We start from the raw sequence: 26,527 nt of genomic DNA on the forward strand, positions 1-26,527 counted from the left end.
ATGTGTATGTGCGTGTGTGTGTTTTGTTGCGGACGCCCTGCGGACCGGACAGCGGACTCACTTGGGCAAAGCATCATTTTATAAAGTTTGATGTTCCTCTTTATTGTTTTGTGAGGATGAGCAGTAAGATGACGGCGCTCCGCTCTCTCATGAAGACCGCGGCTCTGGCGCACGCGCTCAAGCACGTCGAGCGCTTCTCCAAGTTCTCACCTTCTCCTCTGTCCATGAAACAGTTCTTGGATTTTGGTGAGTGCACAAATAACGTCATCATATTTATTTATACTTTAACTTAAAGTTATAGTTTTGTGGTTTTGTTGTTTTAGTTTTTTTTTTTTTTTGGCGGGGGGGTTATGGGGAGGACAGGGTCCACGCATAGACAAACTCATTCCCACTGCCACGCACAACTATGGTCAATTTAGCCCTCTGGGGGATTTTACCAAATTTTAGATTTTACCAAATTGTATTTCCATTTTGAGGTTTTATGTATATCACAAAGTGTTCACAACAATCTCAGCTTTCAGAATATGTGTCAGTGCATTTTTTTTTTTTTTTTTTTTTTACAAAATTCTTCTATTTTTTCTAATCTTCGAGGAGGTGTTGGTCTAGTGGTTAAGTGTTGGGTTTGAGATAAGAGGATCTTTGATTCAAACCCCAGTCTGATGGGAAAATCAGTAAAGGCTCCAAATGAATCCCCAAATTGCTCCCGGTGTATAGTGAGTGCCTCGCCTGACATTGATGGGTGACTGTGAGGCATCATTGTAAAGCACTTTGATGTTCTGATTCAGACGGGAAAGCGCTATATACTGTAAATACTGTCCATTTGTCTTCTCAAGAACACGTGAAAGGTCCTTAATCCCCCAACTGCCCCCGGTGTGTAGTGAGCACCTCGCCTGACCTTGGTATGTGAATAGGTAAGGCATCATTGTAAAGCCCTTTGAGCTTCTGATTCAGATGGAAAAAGCACTATATAAATGCAGTCCATTTACCATTTATCTTCTCAAGAACATGGGATGTTTTGACCAATCAAATGTTGAGATATCTTAGTTTCTCAAAAGGCAGTGGCTACGGGTACGGACCCGTATCTACAGAGACCGTTCTAAAGATACGGAGGGTGTCTTACCGACCAATCAGAATGCGCAAATATGTCCGTCCCCATACCATATGCGGCTAAAGGTCCGGTGTCACATACAATTCTTTCCACTTCGCTTAGAAAGCAGCGTTTGGAACTTGAGGTGGATGGATGATGAAAGAAGCAAAACACCTTCGTAATTTACGTCGATATTTTGATGAATTTCTTCATTTACATTTGATGAATTTCTTAATTTACAGCAGCTTCATTAAACAAATGTACTCGATTGATTATCAGCACGACGGCGAGCTTACAGGCCACTAACACAAGAAGACAGTTGCCAGTCATGGCTTCTGAAATAAGGGAGAAAAAAGAAACAGCACAGTTCAGCTGAAGCATTAGTGGACGTAAAATATTCTGTGTCTGTTAAGAGCTTCGCCTCTTGTTCCACGTGTGTATTTCCCACCGGTGTCACGTACGTCCACTCAGTGAACCTCAGTCCGTACCTTTAGCAGTCCCGCAGAAGATACGGATGTACGTGTCCGTAGCCACTTCGTTCTCAAAATGCAAAATACGGAGAACCATCTACTTTTTCTGGGTCAGGGTTAAAACTTCTCAATCACCCCCTCGTTGGTCCTGGATTTACAAATTGATACAAATCTTTTGAGAGTCAATATTTCCTCATTCCAGTAGGTTGCTGCTTCTCATTTCAGTAAATAAACTGACGGATTATTTTTGCAAAGTGTAGCATTGCCCTGAAACGATATTGTCAGATACTGTCAAAATGACAAAATTCAATATCTAGTGTTTGCTGTTCTATCATCCAGGATCAATCAATGCCTGTGAGCGGACATCATTTGTCTTCCTGCGTCAGGAACTTCCTGTCCGTTTGTCCAACATCATGAAGGAGATCAACCTGCTACCAGACCGGCTGCTAGCCATGCCATCTGTCCAGCTGGTCCAGAGCTGGTAAGACTGAAAGACAACCAGATCTCCGTTTGGAATTCCTTACTTGCTACCTTTTAATATCCTCCCATAAATTGCTTTATTTATGGTACGTATAGCTGCCATTATGCTTTCAGGGTAGTAACGGAATTATAATCCGAGCAATTTTTTTAATGGTAATCAAAAATATGGCCAGAACTTGTTGTCAGTGTAATTCCATTACTGCAGGATTGTCCAGAATTGTGCTTTTGGATGATGTAAGCAGCAAGCACCTGGATCCTGTATTAATCCACCACACTGGGTTGGCATCCCGCCGTCCACTCGGTGCCAACCCAAATCATGGTCGTGACTCAATGACCCAAATTAGATTCAAACACAAATTTCAGTGTTCTGGCTCCTCGGATCTGCTGATAAACTTTGGAAGTGACACACATTTCTCTGAGATGAAAGATAACTTGATGGAATCACCATTTAAAGGTTTTTTTTTTTTTACGGTCACATTGGCAAAGTGATTTTAAAGACCACTTTCTGTGTGTGGTGGGTTGTTTTCGGTCTAATCAAACTCCAATTTATGATTGACCAGATTCTGTCACTTGGATGATGAAAGTTCATAAATTAGGTGACAGTGTAACTGCGGCTGTGGGAGTCCCCCTGTCAGTTTGGACATGGCTTGTATTTTCTAGCTGCCAGTAATGTAATATGTCCTATATTAGGCACTGAGGCCCATTGGTGTTGGTGCTCATCCTTGGATTCTGTAATGTGAGGTGGACTAGAGCCTACAGTTCCCTTTGGATGGAATGCCAGCTCATCTCAGGTTATTTCCCCAGTCATTAGCCAGTAGGTGAAGCGTTTTGTCCAAGTCCACAAACAAGTAGTATGGCCGGGACTTGAACCCAGCTCCTGTGGGATATGGCTGTATTGCAAGCAGACAACACCCTAAAATTTGGTGGTGATCTGAAGCCACAGTTTATTTTACTTTAACATTACTCATCAGTCATGATTGATCAATATCATTACGAATCCGAATATAAGTTCAAAGTTGGGGAAAGTGTGTTTGTCAAAAATATAACTTGTTCTGGATGTGGAGAGAGAGCCTGCTGGCTGAATAACAAACACTGTAAGGCCACATACTATTATATTACAGAGAGGAGGAGGAGGAGGAGGACGGGTGAACTTTGTCCCAGTTCGTCCTCATACCCGCCCCTTTCATTTTTCTTCCAGTTGTTGTTGCTGAAGGGGAAAACAGCCTGTGCACAAAGAAAGAAAAAACAATAAAAAAAAAAAGACTGCCTGTCAGACTGGCTGAAACAGACAAGGAACTTTGTGAAATGCAAAAAAACATCAGCACTCGCATTAGGTTGCAGTATAAAGAACTTTCCATAAACAGTCTGCTCAGACGACCTATTGACCTCCTGCTGTTGTTTGAACTTTGACCTCATTATCACTCATTTCTAATGATGGTAGTCTTGGTAATTTTGTGATCAAAGAACATCCAGCTAAAAGTATTTCAGTGTGTCAACACCTCAAGAGGCCACAGATTCAAATTGTTTCAGGCTCTTATTTTGAAAGGATTTGTCATAAATACATTTTGCATATTTTTTTCTATATTTGGCCAACTCATTCCAAATTTATTATGATTATTATTATTTTTTATAAGTTCATGACTTCATGCTCTGATGTTTCAGGGATTCATCAAGACATAAATTTCTCATCACAAAACAAATGTGTTTGCTTGGTTTTAAAGACAGAAATTAATCAACAAACTGGAAGAACTGATGTTCATGATGATCAGTACTGTGCAGGAAACACACGCACACACACACGCACGCCAGGGTCTGTGACGGATGATGTTGTTTACATTGTCTCTAAGCTCCTTGCCCTCAGGCTGTGCTCAGCTGAGCAACAGAATGTACTCATGGTACCAGGGGTCCTCAGTCCTGCTCTGCCATCTCTCCCCTGTCGTACACGCACCTGATGAGCTATAGTTTATTAGGTGTAATCAGGACGTAATGAGTTCTAGTTCTGGATTGGCTGTACTCTGGAACCAGATCATCTGCTAGCATTGTGGAGAGAGATGAAAACTATTCAGAGGATCAGCACTGAGGAACCCTGTGTCATTCCAGCATGCAGATGAATCACTGAATCATCTTCGCTCTCACAGGTACAACCAGAGCCTCATGGAGATCCTGGAGTTTCTGGACCAGAACCCTGATGACCAAAGTGTCCTTGAGATGTGAGTGAAACCAAAAATAAGTAGACAGAGAGTCTACCTCTGGTCTTCTGGAAAGTCAGATCCTAGACTTTATGATTTCTTGTTGATGTTTTTTGTGTGTGTGTGTGAAGAAAAAGACAAACCACAAAGCTTGTATCTTCAGGGCTGCCATGGGGGTCTTGGTGACTTCCCTCACTCAGTGTGTGAGGACAGCAGATTTACTTCAACATGTTCTTTACATTTCTTAGTGACTGATCTCCAAGAGATATGCAAGACTTAAACCAGCTCCTCCTGCTCACATGTTCATCAAAAACGGAGGGAATAACACAAATGAGACATGAAGCAGCTCAACAGACAAATTTTTGGTTGCTTTGAATGCCTCCTCAGATATTCTATGTGACACTGACTGTCATGTTTAATGTGACTACATGAGCTTGAAGTACACATGCATGTGTCATTTGTGTCTGTTGATCTTTGTGGTTTGTTTGAGCGCTGGAGCTTGATGAGAGGTTTGCTTTGCGTCTGGTAGAACCTTTTTTTTTTTTTTTTTTGCATTTTCTTGCCCTTGGGAATAGGGCTGGGTAGCGATTCAAATTTCAAGAATCGATTCGATTCCGATTCTTAAGATTCAGAATTATTATTTTGATCCGATCCGATATCGATTTGGGTTGGTGTTATTAAAAACGTTTTTGAACTGTTACCTGATTGTCTAGTTATGCAACATATTAATACTACACAATAATCCCCCCCCCCCCCCCCAAAAAAAAACACTATTGTGTGAAATAAAATAAAATAAATAAATAAACGGCGGACGATTCTCTCTTCTTGCTACATCAACAGTATTGGTAGTCATGACTGACATCTTCAAATGGCATTTAATTTTTCCTGTTACACACCCTGGCAAACAGCGCAACTGCCCAACTGCAGCATATTTTTTTTTCAGGCATGCTGTTATAATGCTGGCAGGAAGTGCATATTATATATTTTTTAAAAATCGATCTTTGAATGCATGACTCGATCTATGGGAATTAAAACGAGAATTGATTTAAAATCAGCCAATTGATTTTTTCAACCCAGCACTACTTGGGAACTCTGTTCACCTGGACTTTCCATTTTTCTTCTGTTGTGCTCTTTCTTTCTTTCTTTCTTTCTTTCTTTCTTTCTTTCTTTCTTTCTTTCTTTCTTTCTTTCTTTCTTTCTTTTCTTCCCACCTCAGGTTTGTACATGCACTCGTGGCAATCAGGAATCGGCACAACGAGGTGGTTCCCACCATGGCTCAGGGAGTAATCGAGTACAAAGACGCCTTCGGCCCACAGGATGGTGCTTGTGACCACAACATCCAATATTTCCTGGACCGCTTGTACACCAGTCGAATCTCCATCCGCATGCTCATCAACCAGCACAGTGAGCATCACACCATTCTGCACTTTCACGAATTCACTGTAATTTCAACAGATTATTATTTTATTTTTATTTATTTTTTGGCTATGATCATCTCTGCAGCTCTTGTCTTCAGTGGTAGCACAAACCCCACCCACCCCAACACCATTGGCTGCATTGACTCCATGTGTGACGTGACGGAGGTTGCCCAAGGTAAGAAGGAGGAGGACAGTGGGGCGTTTTCCCACATTTTGAGTGGTGGAAATTACATTTTGCCTAATATACCAGTTTATTGTCTCCATCATGGAGGTTGTGTTTGTCAATGAACTTAAGGAAGAACTACCAGGTTGATTTTCATATTTGGTGGCAGGTCACAAACCTAATTCAGTATTCAAGAGTGAGGTCTAGACCAGGGGTCACCAACCCTGCTCCTCAAGATATCCTGCCATGCATGTTTTCCATGTTGACCTGCTGCTAATTAGTCAGGTCTGATGTTTCCTAGCTCCTGATTGGCTGACATAGTTAATTAGCAGTGGGTGGAGCAGCAAGAGTGGGGAAACATGCAAGGCAGCTGTCCTCCAGGAGCAAAGAAGGTGACCCCTGCTCGAGGCCTTACCCAGCCCATGAGTAAGCACGTTGGTGGTAGTCATAAGGAAAAACCGCCTCAAGCATTTTTTGATTACAGGAAAAAAAAATCTCAAGCAGACTGGTCTCAGTGGGGTGACCATCTACTATGACTGTACTAACAAGACCAAACAAAAAGTACAACACGTTTTCTTCCTGTTATATCAAGCTGAATTTCCACCAATGTTCTTGAAAAATAGTTTAAAAAAAAATAGAACAGAATGCTAAACTACCCTCCGCCATATGAACATGTAATCAATAATGAAAGAGTGTGTAGAAAGAATGTGACATTTTGACCACTTAAAATAGGTCATGGTTAGCCATCTTTGAACTTGTCAGAAGTCTGTCTCCCAAGAATGTTCCCTGTTAATTTGAAGACCCTGGCAGTAATAGGACGAGAGTTATACTGAGCACAGGCAGACGGACAGACAGACAGACAGACGGATGGATGCAAAGTTTCCGCAATACCCAAACCCCATATTTTGGCCTCGGGTAAAAACTCAATTAATTAGTTTAATTCATTCTTGCAACTAGTCATCTCCTGTGTGATAGAGCGCCACTATATGGATTCTGCAGTACCGTTAACACCTTGATAATAATTTTTTAATACACCAAGGAAAAATAACAGATGAAATAATGAAGATATCCATAAATTTGGAGATCACTCAACAATAGGACAGCACAGTCTCGTTTGAGCACCTGCATGATATCGTGGGATTTGACCACTTATGGGGACAGCTGCTGCCGTCGCGCAATGCAACCACAGCATAACTTCACAGGGAAAAATAGTGTACTGTTTTGTTTTCACCTGCAATCACCGAAGCAGTTGTGAAAAGTGCAATTTTTTTAGTTCCCAGTGGAGAAGGGGAGACGAGGCAAATGGGAGAGGTCGTGTCGGTAAGTGTTAGCCTACACAGCTAACCAGAGTAGCCGCATTCTCTCGCCTGCAGGACCGCCTCAACAAGTCCACGTTCCACCGCATCGTCACTTTTTCTTAGCATTTTCACTTTGTTTGCCATGTAATTTGCCAAAAAACTCAGAAAGGGCTGTCCCCGGATGTAGGATTATTGTGTCATATGTGTCATATTTTAACCCTTTAGCACTCACCCTCAAACGAGACCGCGCTGCCCAATTTGGTGCAGCTTTGATCCTCACTGCACTGCTGGGGCTGTGATCAGAGCTACAGATGGAGATGATCTGTGCCACCATTTGCTACCCCCCCTGCCCCCCATCTTCTAGTGAGTCAAAAAACATTTTTATTATTGGCATGACTCACTATAAAGTAGTTTCACAATAACACATAGTAGTCATGGAAATGGTTAAACTGAAATAATTAATTAACACAGCCACAGACTTTTTAAAGCTATAAAACTGGAAAAAATCTTTGATTCACTACATTTTTCACCAAGATGTTAACTTTGAGTAGATTTGAAAATTAAACCAGCCCAGGTTAAAAATTTCCTTTAAAATTATCATTATTAAAGGGGTCATATAGTGCAAAACTAGCAATACCGTGAAATAATATGGTCACCGTCCAAAAAGTAAAAAAAAAAAAAAAATGCATGATATGAATTTTAGGCCATATAGTCCACGACTATGAAATGGGTAGTAGGCTGTCAGTTTGCTCTGGTTGCATTTTGTCCTTTATGTGGATGCACCTCAAGATTTATTGGGTCCTCTCATCCAACCAACATTTCCACCACATTGCATCCAAATTGCGTAGCTCTGCATCAGAATCTATTCTGACATGAGTCCAACCTTTCCATAAAATTTTGTCAACGCTGACCTGGCTCATTCTGAAATCAAAACAATGGAGGAAAAAAGTAAGGTTGGGCATCCTCACGTTCTGCTCTATTGGAATTGGTTTTAGTTTTTGGGTAATCTTGCCAACAAATCCACAAATGAGAACAAACTCTACATAGTCGCAGAACAGCTGACAGGTTTCTTCTCCAGTTTGGACCAGCAGTTTTTGAACACGAAGAGCGAATGTGTCTGAAGCCTTAACATTTGCACTGATTAGATAATGTTACATTTATGAACTGATTTTTATCTTTATGTCAGGTTTATCATGTTGATGCAGAGCAAAGAATAGAGTTGTTCTGTCTCTCCCACTCTAGATGCCTATGAGAGTGCGAAGCTGCTCTGTGAGCAGTATTACCTCAGAGCGCCAGAGCTGGAGTTCAGGCAGAGAAATGGTAAGGGACAAAAATGGTGTAAACACGGAGACGTGTGACGTGTTTGGTCCTAAAGTGTTAACTGTTTACTGTCCCTGTCCCAGTTAACAACATCAGAGAGCCAATCCAGATCTCTTACATTCCATCTCACCTCTATCACATGCTCTTTGAACTTTTCAAGGTAATTATCTTGCTTGTGCATCACGTAGACATTTGTGACATATACTGTTGTAAGTCTCACATATAATGGATTCAGGTGGACCACGGAATTTTGTTTGTTATAATCAAAATCTGTTATATGTATAAAATGGACAAAATCCGTTATACGTATAAAACAGGCAAAATCCATTATATGTATGTATCGGATTAGTTACAGCCAGGAGGCACCAAACAACTTATGGAAGAAATTGTACATACCATACCGTTGTTTGGATGTTGATGATTGAGCTTGTTGAGGGACAAATTAATCCAGAAAAAGTCACTGTTCTTGTGGAAAATTGCATAAAGCTGGGATGGAGAAATTTAAAACCATCATGTGCACGTCAACATGGCCACATTGCATGGCCATAGAGCTGGAGAAGACAACCTGGTCTCATGGCAAGTCGTGATTCATCAGCACGAAATATACATTAATCTATTGGTTCGTGATATTGTGACGAAAAGCGCCTCATTTTCATCACGGCAGCACAAATTCATTCTAATTAATTCCATGATGGCTGCACAAAATTAAAAGAGAAGTGTGTGTGTGTGTGTGGGGGGGGGGGGTGGTGGTGGTGGTGGTGGTTAAGGTTAGGGTTGGGGGGTAGGAGTAGGGTTAGTAATAGTGAGTTTAAAAAACCCCTGTCACAAAAATTTAATTGGACTCATTTCATGACGGGAGCACAAAAACAATAACAACAAAAACGTGAGACTGGGCTGGGAGAAGAATAAATTAGGCTTTTGGATTTTAAGGTACCACTCTGCAGCAGACTTAGAAAAAGAGTGACTCCACCAAATGTAATCTTTTTAATGCACATAATGTCCGGCACTTATTTAAGATAGGCATTCATTTTTTTCAGACGAAGTTTTGACCCGGTCATTAAATGAGGCAGATCCTGATTCAAGGTCAGGCTTTTAATCAAGGAAATATGTAAGCCTAATTGGAGCTGGGGAAAAAAGCTCAATCATCAACCTCCAAATCAACGGTATGGTATGTACAATTTCCTCCATGAATTTTGGGTCATTTGAGCGCCTTTTTCCGACTTCATGTTGTAAAGTTGGTCATATTTGTGGACTTTTTTGCCAAATATATTTGATCCATGATCAAAATGTAATCTGCGGGTGCACTGCAAAAATGTTTAAAATATGACGGGAGAGGAAGGAGTGAAAACGTAAAAGTGACCAATCACAGCCTTTGCAGTCTCTGATTTAGCAGGTGCGCGTCAAGGTGAGGGTTTAAAGTCCCGCAGAGGGCTGTGATCTAAAGCAGCCCTCTTTGGTTCATCACACCCAGGGATATGTATGAAAGTTAGCAATGTGTTGTTTGTACGTTTGAAGCCTCCCGACTACATGGCTGCAAACATCACTGGCAGCATAAGCGCCACAGCTGTTTCCTGTAGGTCATGCAGTTTTGGACCATTGAAAGACGTCACATGGTGTGCACAGAATCTACACATACTTCATGTATGTACAGATAATGTGCAAAGTATGAAAATTTCATTATCAAGACCTGTCTGTATTTTTATTTACGAGGTCTATTAGAAAAGTATCCGACCTTATTATTTTTTCAAAAACCATATGGATTTGAATCACGTGTGATTACATCAGACGTGCTTGAACCCTCGTGGGCATGTAAGAGTTTTTTCACACCTGTCGGTTACATCATTCACCTGTGGGCAGTCTTTGAGTGAGGAGTCGCCCACCCTCTCGTCATTTTTTCATTGTTTAGGAATGGCTCAGAGACTGCTGCTTTGTTTGATCAAAATTTTTTCAAAACTGTAAGGCACAACTGAGTGGACACCATTCGATAAATTCAGCTGGTTTTCGGTAAAAATTTTAATGGCTGATGAGAGATTTTGGTCTGGTAGTGTCGCCGTAAGGACGGCCCACGGCGCCTGACGGCGATCTGCGCTTCGAGGCGGCAGCGTCTCGCCGTTTCAAGTTGAAAACGTCCACATTTCAGGCTCTGTTGACCCAGTAAGTCATCAGAGAACAGAGAACTTTCAGAAGAAGTCGGCATGAGGAGTTTATTCGGACATTCCATTGTTAACGGACATTTTGTAATGAAAGAACGTGCGGGCAGAGTTGCATGTCGGGCCGGACCCAACCGTGGGGGGTTGCGACAGGAAAAACACCTCCGTTGGAAACCTTAACGGACAAGTTGGAACATGCCCAAGCTGTTAAACAGTTTCTCAGTTACTCACTTGTTGAAAGCCATCAAAAGCCACCTGAATTTTACAAATGGTTTTCACGTCACGGAAACGACTCGGCGAATTTGCGCGCACGTCTTTCATTAAAAAATGTCCTTAAACAGTGGAATGTCTGCATAAACTCCTCATGCTGGCCTCTTCTGAATCTTCTCTGTTCTCTCACGACGTCCTGGGTGAATTAAGCCTTAAATTAGGATGTTTTCAGGTCGAAACAGGCCGACGACGGCGCCTGGAAGCGCTGCACGACGTCCCGTTCCGTGGGAAGTCCTTACACCGACAGAAACACCCCATAATCTCTCATCAGCCGTTAAACTTTTCACCGAAAACCAGCTTAATTTCTCGAATAGTGTCCACTCGGATATTCCTCACAGGTCCAGAAAAATTTTTGATAAAGCAACGCGCGCCGTCTCGAGCAGCGTGTGAAACAAAGGAATTCAGCTGAGAGGGCGGGACCACATCTCACTCAAGGCCTGCCCACAGGGAAATGATGTCACCGACACACGTGAAAAAACTCACGCATGCGCACGAGGGTTCAAGCATGATTGGTGTAATCGCACGTCATTCAAATCCATATAGTTAAAAAAAAAAAATAAAAGGGTCGGTTTATTATCTAATAGACCTCGTATACATGGCCAATTGTTTGGGAACAACTTATTTGAATTTTAGTATTTTAGACACTGAAAACAGCTTAACATGTGGAACACTGTATGAAATGTACCAGCTCATATATTAATACTAGCTGGGGTACCCGGCGCCGCCAAGGTTAACCTGTTTTAGACATAAGCCAAATGCCAGTCATTTTAATCAAACAACTGCCCAACATTTGTTTTTGTAATGCTGATGTCTTATAAATAGAATAGTTAATGGGCTAAAGTTTGTCCAGCAGAACTATAACAGGTGGACTCCCCAAACTAAGTGGAAATACTTGGTTAAAAGACAAACACATTTGAAGTCCTTCATGCAGACTTTGTTTTGCAATCAGATTTATAGCAAAATTACACACAAAAGGTAGGTAACAGTAAATGTAAATATCAATGAATCAAAATTGAGATAGTGGTGTATTTCACTGTTTTTACATTGCAATTTTACAAACATAAAACGAATGTATTCAGACAGGAAGGCAAACTGGGTTTTACAGGACAGTCAGGTGCGTAACAGTTGACAACATAAAGTAGCTGAAGGAAGGGATTAAATAAACAGAGATGGACAACACATATACAGGGCTGGGAATTTGAATCTGCCTGGTCATACCCACAGTCTCAGCCTAAGCATGTTGTTGTTTTGCTGAGTGTGCTGTGGCTGTGCTGTAGTGACTGTGCTGTAGAAAGGGATTAAATAAACAGAGATGGCCAACACATATACAGGGCTGGAAATTTGAATCTCCCTGGTCATACCCAGAGCTGGCTATTTTGGGGGGAATTTTCAGTTCAACTTTTTTTAAAAAATGGTACCAGTTTGTTTCCCATGTCATGAGGATTCAGAATATATAGTTTTTAGGGCTACATATTATAGTTTAGGAGTTTATCCCGGACAGACAGACAGACAGACACCGCCCTTTATGTATTTAGATGTGTTTTTGTCCCTTCAAATATATTAGATTAGATTATATAGAACTTCATTGATTCCTTGGGAAGTTCCAGCAGCATTGTATAGCAGCACACTGGGTAAGAAGCACACAGAGTATCAAAAGTAAAACAAAACAAAACAAAAATAAATTCATATAGATAGCTATAATGTCTGTGGAATTTATTTGAACTTGTTCAGTTGGATTCTTGAAAAAACCCAGATGGATCTGCACGATTATTAGGCACAAATTTTAGGTCAGATACCCTTCCTGACATAACTCTACCTTCCATGGAGAATGGACAAGGGTGGTCTTGACCCGGGAACTTTCTAGTCTTGAAACAAGTGCACTAACCACTTGGTTACTACGCTGCCAGATATCTTAAACATTGTGGGACATTTTTGCTTATCTGTCATTTATAATACTGCAAATATTGGCTATATTAAGCAAATAAAGATTCTGTCCAACAAGCAATGTATTCTTTTTAAATTTTCATCTCTTATTGTACCAAATAGAGGCTGATACTGAAACTATCACAGCTGGCAGTGTATTTGTGCTAGTGTTAAATATTTTACAATCAAAATGATAATATTATCTCCTCTGTGTACCAGAGATTAGATAAAACCAGTAGGTCACAGAGGGTTTCCCATTTGCTCACGTGTTTCATTTAAACGTTTGGTCAGAGTTGAGGTTTTTAATAATTCTGTTCTCTGTTCTTGACTGTCTACAGTCTATGATGGTTATAAATTTTAGTTATGTTTTCAATTTTTGTTTTATGTATCTCATATTTTATTCATGACGTCTTCTAAATTATTTTGTTATATGTTTCATGTTTTTTTTTTATTGTATTATATTAGGTTACGTTAGGGGAGGTGATGGTCTAGTGGTTAAGTGTTGGGCTTGAGACCAGAGGATCCTTGGTTCAAATCCCAACCTGACTGGAAAATCACTAAGGGCCCTTGGGCAAGGTCCTTAATCACCTAGTTGCTCCCAGTGTGTAGTGAGCACCTTGTATGGCAGCACCCTGACATCACGGTGAATGTGAGGCTTTATTGTAAAGCGCTTTGAGCGTCTGATGGAGATGGAAAAGTGGTATATAAATGCAGTCCATTTACCATTATTGTATTATATTTAAACTTATGAAGCACTTTTGTTTGGCCTCTCTTCATTGGCTTCCTGTTAATTCTAGAATAGAATTTAAAATTCTTCTTCTTACTTACAAGGTTTTGAATAATCAGGTCCCATCTTATCTTAGGGACCTCATAGTACCATATCACCCCAATAGAGCGCTTCGCTCTCAGACTGCAGGCTTACTTGTAGTTCCTAGGGTTTGTAAGAGTAGAATGGGAGGCAGAGCCTTCAGTTTTCAGGCTCCTCTCCTCTGGAACCAGCTCCCAATTCGGATCAGGGAGACAGACACCCTCTCTACTTTTAAGATTAGGCTTAAAACTTTCCTTTTTGCTAAAGCTTATAGTTAGGGCTGGATCAGGTGACCCTGAACCATACCTTAGTTATGCTGCTATAGACTTAGACTGCTGGGGGTTCCCATGATGCACTGAGTGTTTCTTTCTCTTTTTGCTCTGTATGCACCACTCTGCATTTAATCATTAGTGATTGATCTCTGCTCCCCTCCACAGCATGTCTTTTTCCTGATTCTCTCCCTCAGCCCCAACCAGTCCCAGCAGAAGACTGCCCCTCCCTGAGCCTGGTTCTGCTGGAGGTTTCTTCCTGTTAAAAGGGAGTTTTTCCTTCCCACTGTCGCCAAGTGCTTGCTCACAGGGGGTCGTTTTGACTGTTGGGGTTTTTACGTAATTATTGTATGGCCTTGCCTTACAATATAAAACGCCTTGGGGCAACTGTTTGTTGTGATTTGGCGCTATATAAATAAAATTGATTGATTGATTGAAAGTACTAAATAAATACATTTTATTGTTGTTATTATTATTATTATTATTATTCGATTGACTAACTCTAGGCTGAAACGTCATGAACCTTGCTAGTTAATTAACAGGATTTAAACCTTTCTGTATCTGCAGAACTCTATGAGAGCAACTGTCGAGACCCATGAAGCCAGCAGGACCCTCCCACCCATTAAGGTCATGTTTGCCCTCGGAGGAGAGGACCTGTCAATCAAGGTGAGTGCCCTGCCGGTCATGTCAAAGAGGCGATCAAAGGTCTTAGTAGTGACGAAGGCAAAGGCAAATACAGAAATGTTTTTTTCCGCAGTTAGTTGACTGAAGCTTTTTCCGCAGACGCACTATAACCCTTAACTTATCTCGAAATTCCCCCGTGGAGCTGCATGTGTAAATGCAAATGCCTCAATCAGTTTGACATGATATTGTAGAAATTTAAACATCAGAGTCCATTTAATGTTCATGACCATGTCATGCAACTGACAAGAAGTTGTAAGAATACTGAACGCGCATTAAGTGTAAAGAGGGGCCATTTACACAAAAACGCCAATGAAAACGTCTGATGGCAGAGACAAACAGATTCAGGAGCCTCTGTTAGGGCCCCATGAAGTGCGTATGAAGCAGGAATTATATGCAATTCGTGTAATATTCAGTGCCTCATACACCTGTTGCTACAACTATTTGCACACACCAGAGGATGAAAGACAGACTGTGCACTCTGAGAGCCCATTGAACCCTCTCGCGGCAGGTGTTGGCCAAATTCCAGGTGACACGCAGGAACACTGCTCATTTGGCACTTAGAAAATGTGTGGCCATTTGCACTATTAGCATGACAACAGCCAGCAGACGATCACTGTCAAGCTGGATGTGAAATTTGTCTAAGTACCCCCACGACTGTGGCTTTGCAAACAGACACAGTGACACGTTGGTGTGTGCGCTGAACTGACAGCGGGTGTGTCCGCCCACAGGAGCACCTGTGGAGATGTGTGGTTCTGGACGTCCCAGTTGGGGAACAGGTACTGTGTTTGGACAGACATGAACTAACAACTGAGCACTGTGATGCGCATGTCTCCTTGCTGTCCTCACGTGGACATGCATAAAAACATATGTCTCTGTAGCAAGCGCGAGCACAGTGCGCACAGTGACAAGCTACCCTAGATGAAACGGACCGTCAGATCATAACACGCAGTGGGTGATCTGAATGTCACATCACCCATGTGAGCTCTGTTCCACATGACGCGGTGCCAGTCCTACCGTTCACAAGACACGCGTGTCTGGCAGGACAAGCGCACGGGGCAGGCTGGACACACTGCCAGCAGATGTAGACATGATAAGAGTGAACTGCTTCATCATTCATGTCATTTCATGACTGTACATCTGTTACAATGGGTCATCTACAGAGGAACAGATGGCTCATACTCGTATTGCCTGCTTGATAAGAGAGATTCAATAAAATGCAGTGTTTTTATATGGTGTGTGGCTTTATTTATTTATTTTAACTACGTCCACGTCCTTCTTGATATCAAGCATTTTCCTCCAACTTTTACAGGACAGTGATGGTAGCTCAGTGGTATTGTTTCTGGTTGGCAATCAGAGCTTTTGGAAAGTGCAGATTTGAATCCTGTGGGTGGCATGTATTTTTAAATTTTTTTTATTTTTGCTCGCACTGTGTTCCCGCATGCACAAATCTATTGCAGCCTGCCTCACGCCTGCCCGCTGGCTCAATGTTTTCGTGGTTTGCTCATACGAGCTGTTCCGCCGTGAGTCGCCCTGAGCTGTACCTATTTGTACTATGTGTGAAGGGGGCCCTTAGTCAAGACTGATCCAGACATTCATTCATTCAACTTCATGATCATCATCATCTTAAAATGATCAAACTAATTCAAGATAAAGAAAGAATGATTTGTGCAACATCATGTCCTTCCTGTTGCACACTTTATCCAGGTGCCATGTTTACCCTGATTAAAATCTCAGTATTTCCAGTGGGTAGTACACATCAGGCACAGACGTGTCCTGTTGTGAGCTTCATATGTGAAAGACAACTCCAGACCTGGATAAGAGAAAACAGCACAAGTCTGAGACTGAAACCGCATTTATGATGTCTGATGTCTGGATGTTGGTGGAAAAAACTTTATAATCTGACACTGTCCAGCTTTTCATTTTCTGAGACTACAGTCCAATAAACTTTGATGATGCCAAGTGGTGTTGAGCAAGCATCTGGCGTAAAAAGGGCCACGTGAACTAATCCCGACCTCTGTTCAGTGCCAATGTTCAAGGTACCTACAGATCATTTTCTCACTAGCTTTTTTTTTTTTCCATGTTAATCACACAGGCATATTTTTTAAAATAGGGGTGGACATGAAGGGTCAAGACTGTGCAGGTTTCCTTGCAACTGATCACCTCAGCAGCAGGGGCGCAGCCAGAAATAATTTGGGTAGCTTTGACCCAGAGCAAAAAAACAAAACAAAACAAAAAAACACAAAACAAAAACCTCAGAAAAAATAAATAAATAAATCCATGACAAATTTACTCTTATTTTAAGATTCCATACAGTATTCAGATCCTATTTGCATGGACTCTAGGATTTATTTTATCAAGATAAAATTTTCTTGACAGCTGCAAAATACAAGTTTCTGGAAAATGTATGTATTACTTGTTTTGTCCTTTGCATACACTTTATGATCAAATGGAGTTTTCCCACATTATAATTTGGTCTGGTGTAGGACAACATATGTGACAGTCAACTTGGTTAAAAATAAAATAAAAAGGTATATGCAGATGTTGGCAGAATAACTGTTCCCGATAGGAATGAAATGCAGTAATGAGTCCTTTTTTGTTTGTTTGTTTACCATTTTGGCTCACAGTGTGAATGACAAATAATCACCTGGTTTGAAGAAGGAACTTCCATCAGCTTTTTGCTTTTGTTGCATAGCTATAGCCATTCCAGTTAGAAGTTCTAGTTGGGAGTGTAGCTTCTCAGTGCTAAAATGTATTTAAAGATTAAAAAAAAACCCCAAAACAAAACAAACAAACAAACAAAAAACATAACTGCAAGGGATAAGAGGCTTTGGAATATTCAACTGAATATTAGAATATTATCATAATAATGTAATAATAATGTACAGTTTTTTATTATTATTGAGCAGCTAGGAATGTCATTTTTACTTTTTACATTATGTAAATGCACCCTTCCCCAAAACAAAAATGTAGTAGTCCTACCCCGGAAGTAATGCTGTAGTGAAACCTGTATTTAAGTTATGACTTTATCTCTGGAGACATCATGTGGACAATCAAATGGCTTTAAATATACGAGGTCTGTGAGAAAAGTATCGGACCTTTTTTTTTTTTCAAAAAATATATGGATTTGAATCACGTGTGATTACATCAGACAAGCTTGAACCCTCGTGGGCATGCGTGAGTTTTTTCACGCCTGTCGGTTACGTCACTCACCTGTGGGCAGGCTTTGAGTGAGGAGTGGTCCAGCCCTCTCGTCGGAATTCCTTTGTCTGACTTCTTCCTGAGAGACTGGCGCTTTGCTTTATCAAAATTTTTTCAGAACCTGTGAGGCAGATCGAAGTGGACACCATTCGAGAAATTCAGCTGGTTTTCGGTGAAAATTTTAACGGCTGATGAGAGATTATGGGGTGTTACTGTCGCTTTAAGGACTTCCCACGGAGTGGGACGTCGCGCAGTGCTCCGAGGCGCCGTCGTCAGCCTGTTTCGAGCTGAAAACCTCCAAATTTAAGCCTCTGTTGACCCAGGATGTCGTGAGAGAACAGAGAAGTTTCAGAAGAGCTCGGGATCAGCAGTTTATCCGGACATTCCACTGTTTAAAGGAGATTTTGTAATGAAAGACGTACGGACAGGAAAAACACCTCCGTTGGAAGCCTTAAGGACAAGTTGGAACATGTCCAGCTGTTAAACAATTTCTCAGATACTCACTCTACTGAAAGCCATCAAAAGCCACCTGGTTTTTACAAATGGTTATCAACACGGAGGTGTTTTTCCTGTGGCGGTGCGCTGCGCCGGCTGCCTGCCGACGCGCCAATCCGTCCGCACGTCTTTCATTACAAAATCTCCTTTAAACATGTCACAACATGTCCTGTGAGGCTTCAACACGGAGGCACATTTGCTCCGCCGTCCGCAGCTTCGGCATGAATTTCGCTGCAACTCTTTTCATGGCCAAATCTTCTGTCACAGTGGAATGTGCCAAAAAAGTGCTGATGTCCACCTCTTCCGCAATTTCTCGGATAGTCACACGACGGCCCCGCATCACCACAGCGTTCACTTTGGAAATGATCTGGTCATTTCAGCATGTTGATGGGCGACTGGAGCGTGGCTCGCTCTCCACCGTTGTGCGGACGTCTTTAAACCGGTTGTACCGCTCCTTAATCTGTGTGATGCCCAGAGCATTGTCACGGAAAGCCGTCTGAATCATCTGAATGGTTTCCACCTGGCTGTCGCCCAGTTTCTGGCAAAATGTGATGCGGCGCTGCTCCAGTCGTTCCGTCTTTTTCCTTGAAATGAAAATCCACCGAGCGCACTACACCTGTCCTCACACAAAGGCTGCTTACCAGAAAATAATGCAATCGACAGGCGTGAAAAAGTTGACGCATGCGCACGAAGGTTCAAGGTTGGCTCATGCAAGCACACGTGATTCAAATCCATCAGGTTTTTGCAAAAAATAAAAAGGTCCAATACCTTTCTAACAGACCTTGTATACAATAAAATTTTAAAACAGCACGTACAAACAGAACATCAACAAGGGAGGTGACCAAGAACCCAACGATCAGAAGATAAGATAAGACTTTATTGATCTCACAGTGGAGAAATTCACATTACGCCAGCTCTTAAGAAAAACACACAAGATGGGTGCGAGTAGAGGAAAATGCTGGAGCTCTATCAGAGCTCCAGAATTTCTCTGTGAGAGAGGAGAACCTTCTAGAAGAACAACCATTCCAACCAATCCACCAATCAGGCCTGTATGGTAGAGTATGGTAGTGGTAGAGTGGATGGAAGCCACTCCTTAATAAACATCACATAGCAGCCCACCTGGAGTTTGCCAAAAGGCACCTGAAGGACTCTCAGACCATGAGAAACAAAATTCTCTGGCCTGATGAGACAAAGATTTAAAGGTTGAGCTCTTTGGCGTGAATGGTCACGTTAGGAGGAAACCAGGCACCATCCTACAGTGCAGCATGGTGGTGGCAGCATCATGCTGTGGGGGTGTTTTTCTGCGGCAAGAACTGGGAGACTATTCAGCTTTCCCTCATCCTGACATCCTGGACAAAAACCTGCTCTTGACCTCAGACTGACGGTTCATCTTTCAGCAGGACAATGACCCTAAGGACACAGCCAAGATATCAAAGGAGTGGCTTCAGGACAGCTCTGTGAATGTCCTTGAGTGGCCCAGCCAGAGCCCAGACCTGAATCTAATTGAACATCTTTGGAGACATCTGAAAATGGCTGTGCACAGATGCTCCCCATCCAACCTGATGGAGCTTGAGAGGTGCTGTATAGAGGAATGGGAAAAACTGCCCAAAGATAGGTGCACCAAGCTTGTGGCATCATATTCAAGAAGACTTGAGTCTGTAATTGCTGCCAAGGGGAGATGACTGTGGGGCGGTGATGGTCTAGTTGTTTAGCGCTGGGCTTCAGACCAGAGGATTCTTGGTTCAAAACGCAGCCAGACTGGATAATCCCTTAGTTGCTCCCAGTGTGTAGTGAGCGCCTTCCATGGCAGCACCCTGACATCAGTGTGTGAGTGTGTCTGTGTGAATGGGTGGATGTGAGTCATTATTGTAAAGCTTTGAGCTGCTGATGCAGATGGAAAAGTGTTATATAAATGCAGTCCATTCATCAAAGGTGCTTCAACAAAGTATTGAACAAAGGGTGTGAATAATTATGTCATGTTTTAGAGATCCATCTAATCCATTGTTTATTAAGTACAGGGTACTTAAATTTCGTGATTTGGTCGATTTGAAAATATTACAAACAATGTACCAAGCAAATAAAAATACTTTACCAACAAACATTCAAAATATGTTTGAGAAAAGAGTAAGTAGTTATAAACTGAAAGGAACAGAAGTCTTTAGAAAACCAAGATACAGAACCAGAGTAAAAGAACGGAGTATTGCAGTAAATGGTGTAAAATTATGGAACAATCTCAACAAAGAAATTAAAGAATTAAGGTCGCTTAAATTATTTAAAAAACGTATTAAACTAGATGTATTAAGTAAGTATGAAACTATAAAATAAGTTAGTGGGCTGTAAGGAAGTAAAAAAAAATGTAATTTGTTAATAATGTATAAAATGTTTTAAGTTTAAAAATGTAACCTGTCAGAGATGTAATCTATTTAATAATGGTCATAATTATGAAATAAGTCAGTGGTATGTGACAAGTTAAAGAAATACAATCTGTTAAATAATGTTGAAAAATGACGCTGGATATTGAAAGATTGTATTGTAAAAAGGGGCAGAAAATATAAGACTTGTTCTTCTCTCTGCTCCTTTTCATTCTGGTAATGGAGATGCTTTATTTCTGCTTTTCTGTTTTTTGTTTTTTTTTTCTTTTAAATGAATGAAATAAATAAATAAATGAATGAAATGAATGAATGAATGAATGTGATTTCTTCTTCTATTTTTTTTTTTATAAATTTCCAAAAAAAAAACAAAAAAAAACCAAACAAAACAAAACAAAAAACAAAATTTTTTTTCATGTTGTCATTATGGGGTATTGTAAGTAGAAATTTGAGGGAAAAATGAATTTTGTCCATTTTGGTATAAGGTAACAACAAAATGTGGAAGAAGTGAAGCGCTGTGAATACTTTCCAGACGTACCATTAATCCATTGTCAGATTGTTGCAAATTGTTTTTTCTTGAATTCTTGTTAACTATATGTTTCAAAAATAAATGTGACATATATACTCCAGAGTGACTTATGTATGTTTTTCCTCTTCATTATGCTTTTTTTTTGAGAGAGAGAGATTCGACTTATACTCCAGAAAATATGGTAGAAGGATATAAAGCTGTTAAAAGTTGTTGAAAAACAAGTAATATCTTCTATCCTTTTATCCTTCGGTCCACTTAATCCAGTTAAGGGTCACGGGACGGGCGGGGACCACCGCCTATCACAGCATTCATTGGGCGAGAAGTGGTGTATACCTGAGACAGGTGGCCAGTCTGTCAGGCCAACAAATGATGTATTTTACTTATATATGTGTTTAATGGATAGCATCGGGCTGCTATCTAGTTTTATGAAATACTTTAACCATGAATTGAAAATGTTTGCATATACTTAGCCTCACACTGACAACACAGTAGCTGCAGCACCGGGTTCCATGTCTTTTCTTGTTGACACACTGAGTTATTGAGATTTGTGTTGACAATTCCAAAAATGTTGTAAACAGGACAACAGACAGCATCATTCTGCACAAAGCAGTTAAACGTGTGTTTTTAGGGTTATGTTGTTTGCATCATTCATCAAACTGTCTCTCTAATGTGATTCTCTGTGCAGATGAGCGACAGAGGAGGCGGAGTTCCCTTCAGGAAGACGGAGCGTCTGTTCAGCTACATGTACTCCACAGCTCCCAGACCCTGCATACAGGACAAGAACAGAGCTCCACTGGTGAGCAGAAGTCTGTAACACGTCGACATTCCAGTGATCTTACAGCACTGACGTACATTAATGTGTGTGTGCACAGGCCGGCTTTGGATACGGTCTGCCCATCTCCCGTCTGTACGCTCGCTACTTTCAGGGAGACTTGCAGCTCTACTCCATGGAGGGTAACGGCACTGATGCCATCATACATCTCAAGGTAACCACAGAGCATGCACACGTCTGCGCACTGCACCATACAGTACATGTACAGTTGTGCTCAAAAGTTTACATATCCTGGCAGAATTTTTGGTTTTTGGCCACTATATGAATGATCACACAAATTTTTTTTCACTCATGGTAGTGGTTGGGTGAAGCCATTTATTGTCAAACAACTGTGTTTACTCTTTTTAAATCATAATGACAACAGAAACTACCCAAATGACCCTGATCAAACGTTTACATACCCCAGTCCTTAATACCGTGTTTTGCCCCCTTTAACATCGATGACAACTTGGAGTCTTTTGTGGTAGTTTGTGGACGAGTTTCTCTGATGGTAAAGCTGCTACTGAATATGTCTTGGACTTTATGCTGCGTTTACACATAGGCAGGATACGTTACGAATGTCATTTTTCTGTCTTTCGCAGCACATTCCTGACATTCTTAATGTGACTTAATGCTTTAACAGTGCGTGTCGGTGCATGATGTTCGTGGAGCATGTTTTTGGCTGTCAAAAAATCGTCCATGAATGTCAAGCACCACCCTCATTTCACCTCATGTCGTGTCGTTTCGCAACTGAGCATGTTGATACGTCTTGATTAGCGGTGATCCTTAATAGAGCGTGACAGCGTTCGTAGCGGTTCCTGTGATGGTTCTTAGAGCCCAAACTGTCACTCGTGTTTACAAATTGACACGGAAACTGTCAAGTTTTGACACAAATTGTAACGAGGTGTCACATTTGACTGCGCGCCGCAATCATTTCTCTCACGTGCGCACAGTTAAACCCTGCTGCACAGCATTCAGTTTCATTGCTGCAGTTTGCCGAAAGACGACAGTGATGTCAAGTCGGCTAAGTCTCGTTCCAATGCTCCGCAGCTTGCTCCTGCAGGTGTTCCACCTGCTGTTGTGCCTGATATTCGGGAGAATGAGTCTCAGCCAGAGGAGAGCCATGTGCAGCCAGACATCTGGTTCTCTCTGTCTCCTCCTCCTTTTTGCGGAACTTCACGGCACAGAGTCCGATGTCGAGGAGCAATCTGGAGCGATGTGAACTGTTCAGCAGCTGACAGCAGCATGACAATTGTCAGTTCAGCCTGATAATTTTGCATTAGGATTAACCTATTCAAGATCAATGTATTAGTTTTTGAAAGTTGGAAATGTGTTAAAAATACAACTTCTCAGAGGGAGAAGGGAGAAGTGACAAAGAACCCGATCACTCTGTCAGAGGTCCAGCATTCCTCTGTGGAGAGAAGAGAACCTTCCAGAAGGACGACTACCTCTGCTTTGAAGGTCCCAATGAGCACAGTGGTCTCCATCATCCATAAATGGAATAGTTCGGAATCAGCAGGACTCTTCATATTCTCCTGACTACCAGGACATTTATACATAGAACCCAATGGTCACTCTGTCAGAGCTCCAGCATTCCTCTGTGGATGAGAGGAGAACCTTCCAGAAGGAGAGCCATCTCTGCAGCAATCCACCAATCAGGCCTGTATGGTAGAGTGACCAGACGGAAGCCACTCCTTAGGCACATGGCAGCCTGCCTGGAGTTCGCAAAATGGCACCTGAAGGACCATGAGAAACAAAATTCTCTGGTCTGAAGAGACAATGAATGCCAGATGTCATGTTTAGATGAAGCATCATGCTGTGGGGATGTTTTTCTGCAGCAGGAACTGGGAGACTAGTCAGGATTGAGGAAAAGATGAATGCATCAATATACAGAGACATCCTGGCTGAAAACCTGCTCCAGAGCACTCTTGACCCCAGACTGGGGCGACGGTTCATCTTTCAGCAGGACAATGACCCTAAGCACACAGCCAAGATATCAGTGTGGCTTCAGGACAACTCTGTGAATGTCCTTGAGTGCCCCAGCCAGAGACCAGACCTGAATCTGATCAAACATCTCTGGAGAGATCTGAAAATGGCTGTGCACCGACGCTCCCCATCCAACCTGATGGAGCTTGAGAGGTGCTGCAAAGAGGAATGGACAAAACTGCCCAAAGATAGGTGCACCAATACTTGAGGCTGTAATTGGTGCCAAAGGTGCATTAACAAAGTATTGAGCAAAGGTTGTGAATACTTATGTACTTGTGGTTTTTATTTTTCATAAATTGCAAAAATAATAAAAAAAAAATATGTTGTTATTATGGGGTGTTGTGAGCACAGTTTTGAGGGTTAAAATGAATTTGCTCCATTTTGGAATAAGGCTGTAACATAACAAAATGTGGAAAAAGTGAAGCACTGTGTATACTTTCCTGATGCGCTGTATACCCTACTCAGTTCTAAACAGACATGGGTTTTTTTCACATTAACAAACTTTGCAAAAATATGTTAATACAGCAAAATTTGATGTATATTATATTTTCAGAGTAGTTCCTATTGTGTGACAGCACAGTAAGCGTGATTATTTCTCCAAGCAAAACACCCCTTGTTCAAAACTGCCCAGAGCTCCCAAACCACATTTGGATCCCATGTCAAACCTCCTGTGGTGGCCTGGAGCAGCACAACAAAATCTTGTTCATTTATTCTCTATACCAAAGAAACAACAATTGATATCATAAGAAAACCATTAAAAAACATAAAAAACATAAAAATACCATACCATACCATACCAAAAACATAAAACATAAAAATACCATATGCTGTCTGCTGAAGAGGTGATGGTCTAGTGGTTAAGTGTTGGGCTCGAGACCAGAGGATCCTTAGTTCAAACCCCAGCCAGACTAGCCAATCACCAAGGGCTCTTGGGCAAGGTCCTTAATCCATTCACACTGGAGTTGCTCCCAGTGTGTAGTGAGCACTTTGCATGGCAGCGCTGTGACATTATTGGGTGAATGGGAAGCATCACTGTAAAGGATTTGAGCTTCTAATTCAGATGGAAAATATAAATGCAGCCCTTTCACATTTTACTGATGCAAAGTACACAAGCAAGATTGTTTAAAATGGATCCACATCCAAAGCCCAAAATGGCCATTTTTAAATCTTTTTGTTTCTCTTGTTCTAGGCGTTGTCTACAGACTCAGTGGAGAGGCTTCCAGTTTTTAATCAGACTGCCATGCGTCATTATAAGATGAGCTTGGAGGCAGATGACTGGTGCGTTCCCACTAAGGAGCCACTAGACCTCACGGTCTACCGCAACTCCAAGTCATGAGGTGCCAATTTGCCACCTTTCATGAACTGTTTGCCTGTTGGAACTCCACAGGAACTGAAGTGACCAAACACAGCCAAGGAGATCAAAGAGATGTCCAACCACCTGGCTCTTGATTGCCTGTGAACTTCCTTGATTGGACGTCTGATCACGTGTGTCAGCACCCGTTTCCTGATTATGTGAGGTCAAAGGAAAAGATGATCGAGTCCAGAATGTGGACAGCGTCCTTCAACCTGTGTTGAAGATCCTGAGGGTGTTTGAATGAGCAATTTCTGCCTCCTGGAAACAGCATTCAAAATGTATTCCTAGTGCATGAGGAAAAAAGCAGTTCCACTTAAAAAAAAAAAAAAAACAGTTCCTCTTCCAGCAGTTTCTTCCACTTCAACAACTTTCCAACATGGAGCTGAAAACAAATGATGTGGACATTCCCAAGAACTCACTGAGGGCTGCTGTACGATCTTTTATTTTTTGGGGGATTTTCAGTTTGGTGAAATATATTCATTATATTTATATGCCTGTGTATCAGGATAAAACTGGGACTTTGCATTTTGCATCATTATGTTTGAATTGAGCAAGTTGTGTGATTTTTAAGTTCTTGTTTTATTTCATTTGGAAAAAAGAGATAATATGTGAGACATTTCAGGCCTCTAAGAAAGTTATAAAATAAACACATTCTTCTTTCAGCAACAGTCATCGATTTGACAGATTGGATAAATGGTTTCCCTGTAACTGCAAACAGACCACGCCTACTCGGAAAACTGGTCCCTCATTGGCTCAGACAGTATTAATGGTGGCAGAGCTGCTGAGCAAGGCATTGGTCTGTTCATAGCACTCTATGCATACAGGAGGGACAGGAATCACACCACCAACCCTGGGGTTGATGGATGATGGATGATCTGCCCAACATACCCAAAACAAACTGACTCACACGTTTGCCTATACTGTCTATTTAAACTGTGTATTTGATGGATTCTTTTTTTAATTTCAGGAAGAGTCAGAAAATAAAACAACTTTCAGATAATCCAGTTTGTCTTTGTTATTTCAGCCAGTTATGCAATAATGATAATATTAATGTTTTGAAAAACCCTCATCAATTCTTTGTAGATGGGAAAACCTGCAAAATTGACAGTGGATCAAATACTTATTTTCCCCAATGTAAGCAGCAGAAAATTAATGATTTAATCTGCAATTGAAATAATTAAACACTAAGATTTATCCAAGGGAGATGGTGGCGTAATAATTTTCACTCTAGAGTCCTCTAGAGTCTAGAGGGCATA

The 26,527-nt window shown here is 41.4% G+C and overlaps 1 protein-coding gene across 1 annotated transcript; it reads left to right on the top strand.

Annotated features, from left to right (window-relative positions):
- On the top strand, window positions 1-25,654 carry LOC117528153 (pyruvate dehydrogenase (acetyl-transferring) kinase isozyme 2, mitochondrial-like). The gene is made up of 11 exons (XM_034190730.1): window positions 1-246; window positions 1,897-2,038; window positions 4,176-4,247; window positions 5,443-5,630; window positions 5,730-5,819; window positions 8,348-8,425; window positions 8,509-8,585; window positions 14,413-14,511; window positions 21,806-21,916; window positions 21,993-22,106; window positions 25,107-25,654. Exons 1-11 carry the CDS (start codon window positions 117-119, stop codon window positions 25,251-25,253), a joined length of 1,248 nt encoding a protein of 415 aa, XP_034046621.1. The 5' UTR covers window positions 1-116; the 3' UTR covers window positions 25,254-25,654.
- Window positions 25,655-26,527: the final 873 nt, after the last annotated feature.

This window comes from Thalassophryne amazonica, chromosome 16, assembly GCF_902500255.1.
Source record: "Thalassophryne amazonica chromosome 16, fThaAma1.1, whole genome shotgun sequence".
Taxonomy (NCBI): domain Eukaryota; kingdom Metazoa; phylum Chordata; class Actinopteri; order Batrachoidiformes; family Batrachoididae; genus Thalassophryne; species Thalassophryne amazonica.

Bases quoted from the DNA above. Each gene is read 5' to 3' on its own strand.
- LOC117528153 (XM_034190730.1), top strand. From the start codon at position 117: ATGAGCAGTAAGATGACGGCGCTCCGCTCTCTCATGAAGACCGCGGCT. The intron at 4,248-5,442 runs GTGAGTGAAACC...TTCCCACCTCAG, and splicing joins GACCAAAGTGTCCTTGAGAT to GTTTGTACATGCACTCGTGG. The intron at 22,107-25,106 runs GTAACCACAGAG...CTCTTGTTCTAG, and splicing joins ATGCCATCATACATCTCAAG to GCGTTGTCTACAGACTCAGT.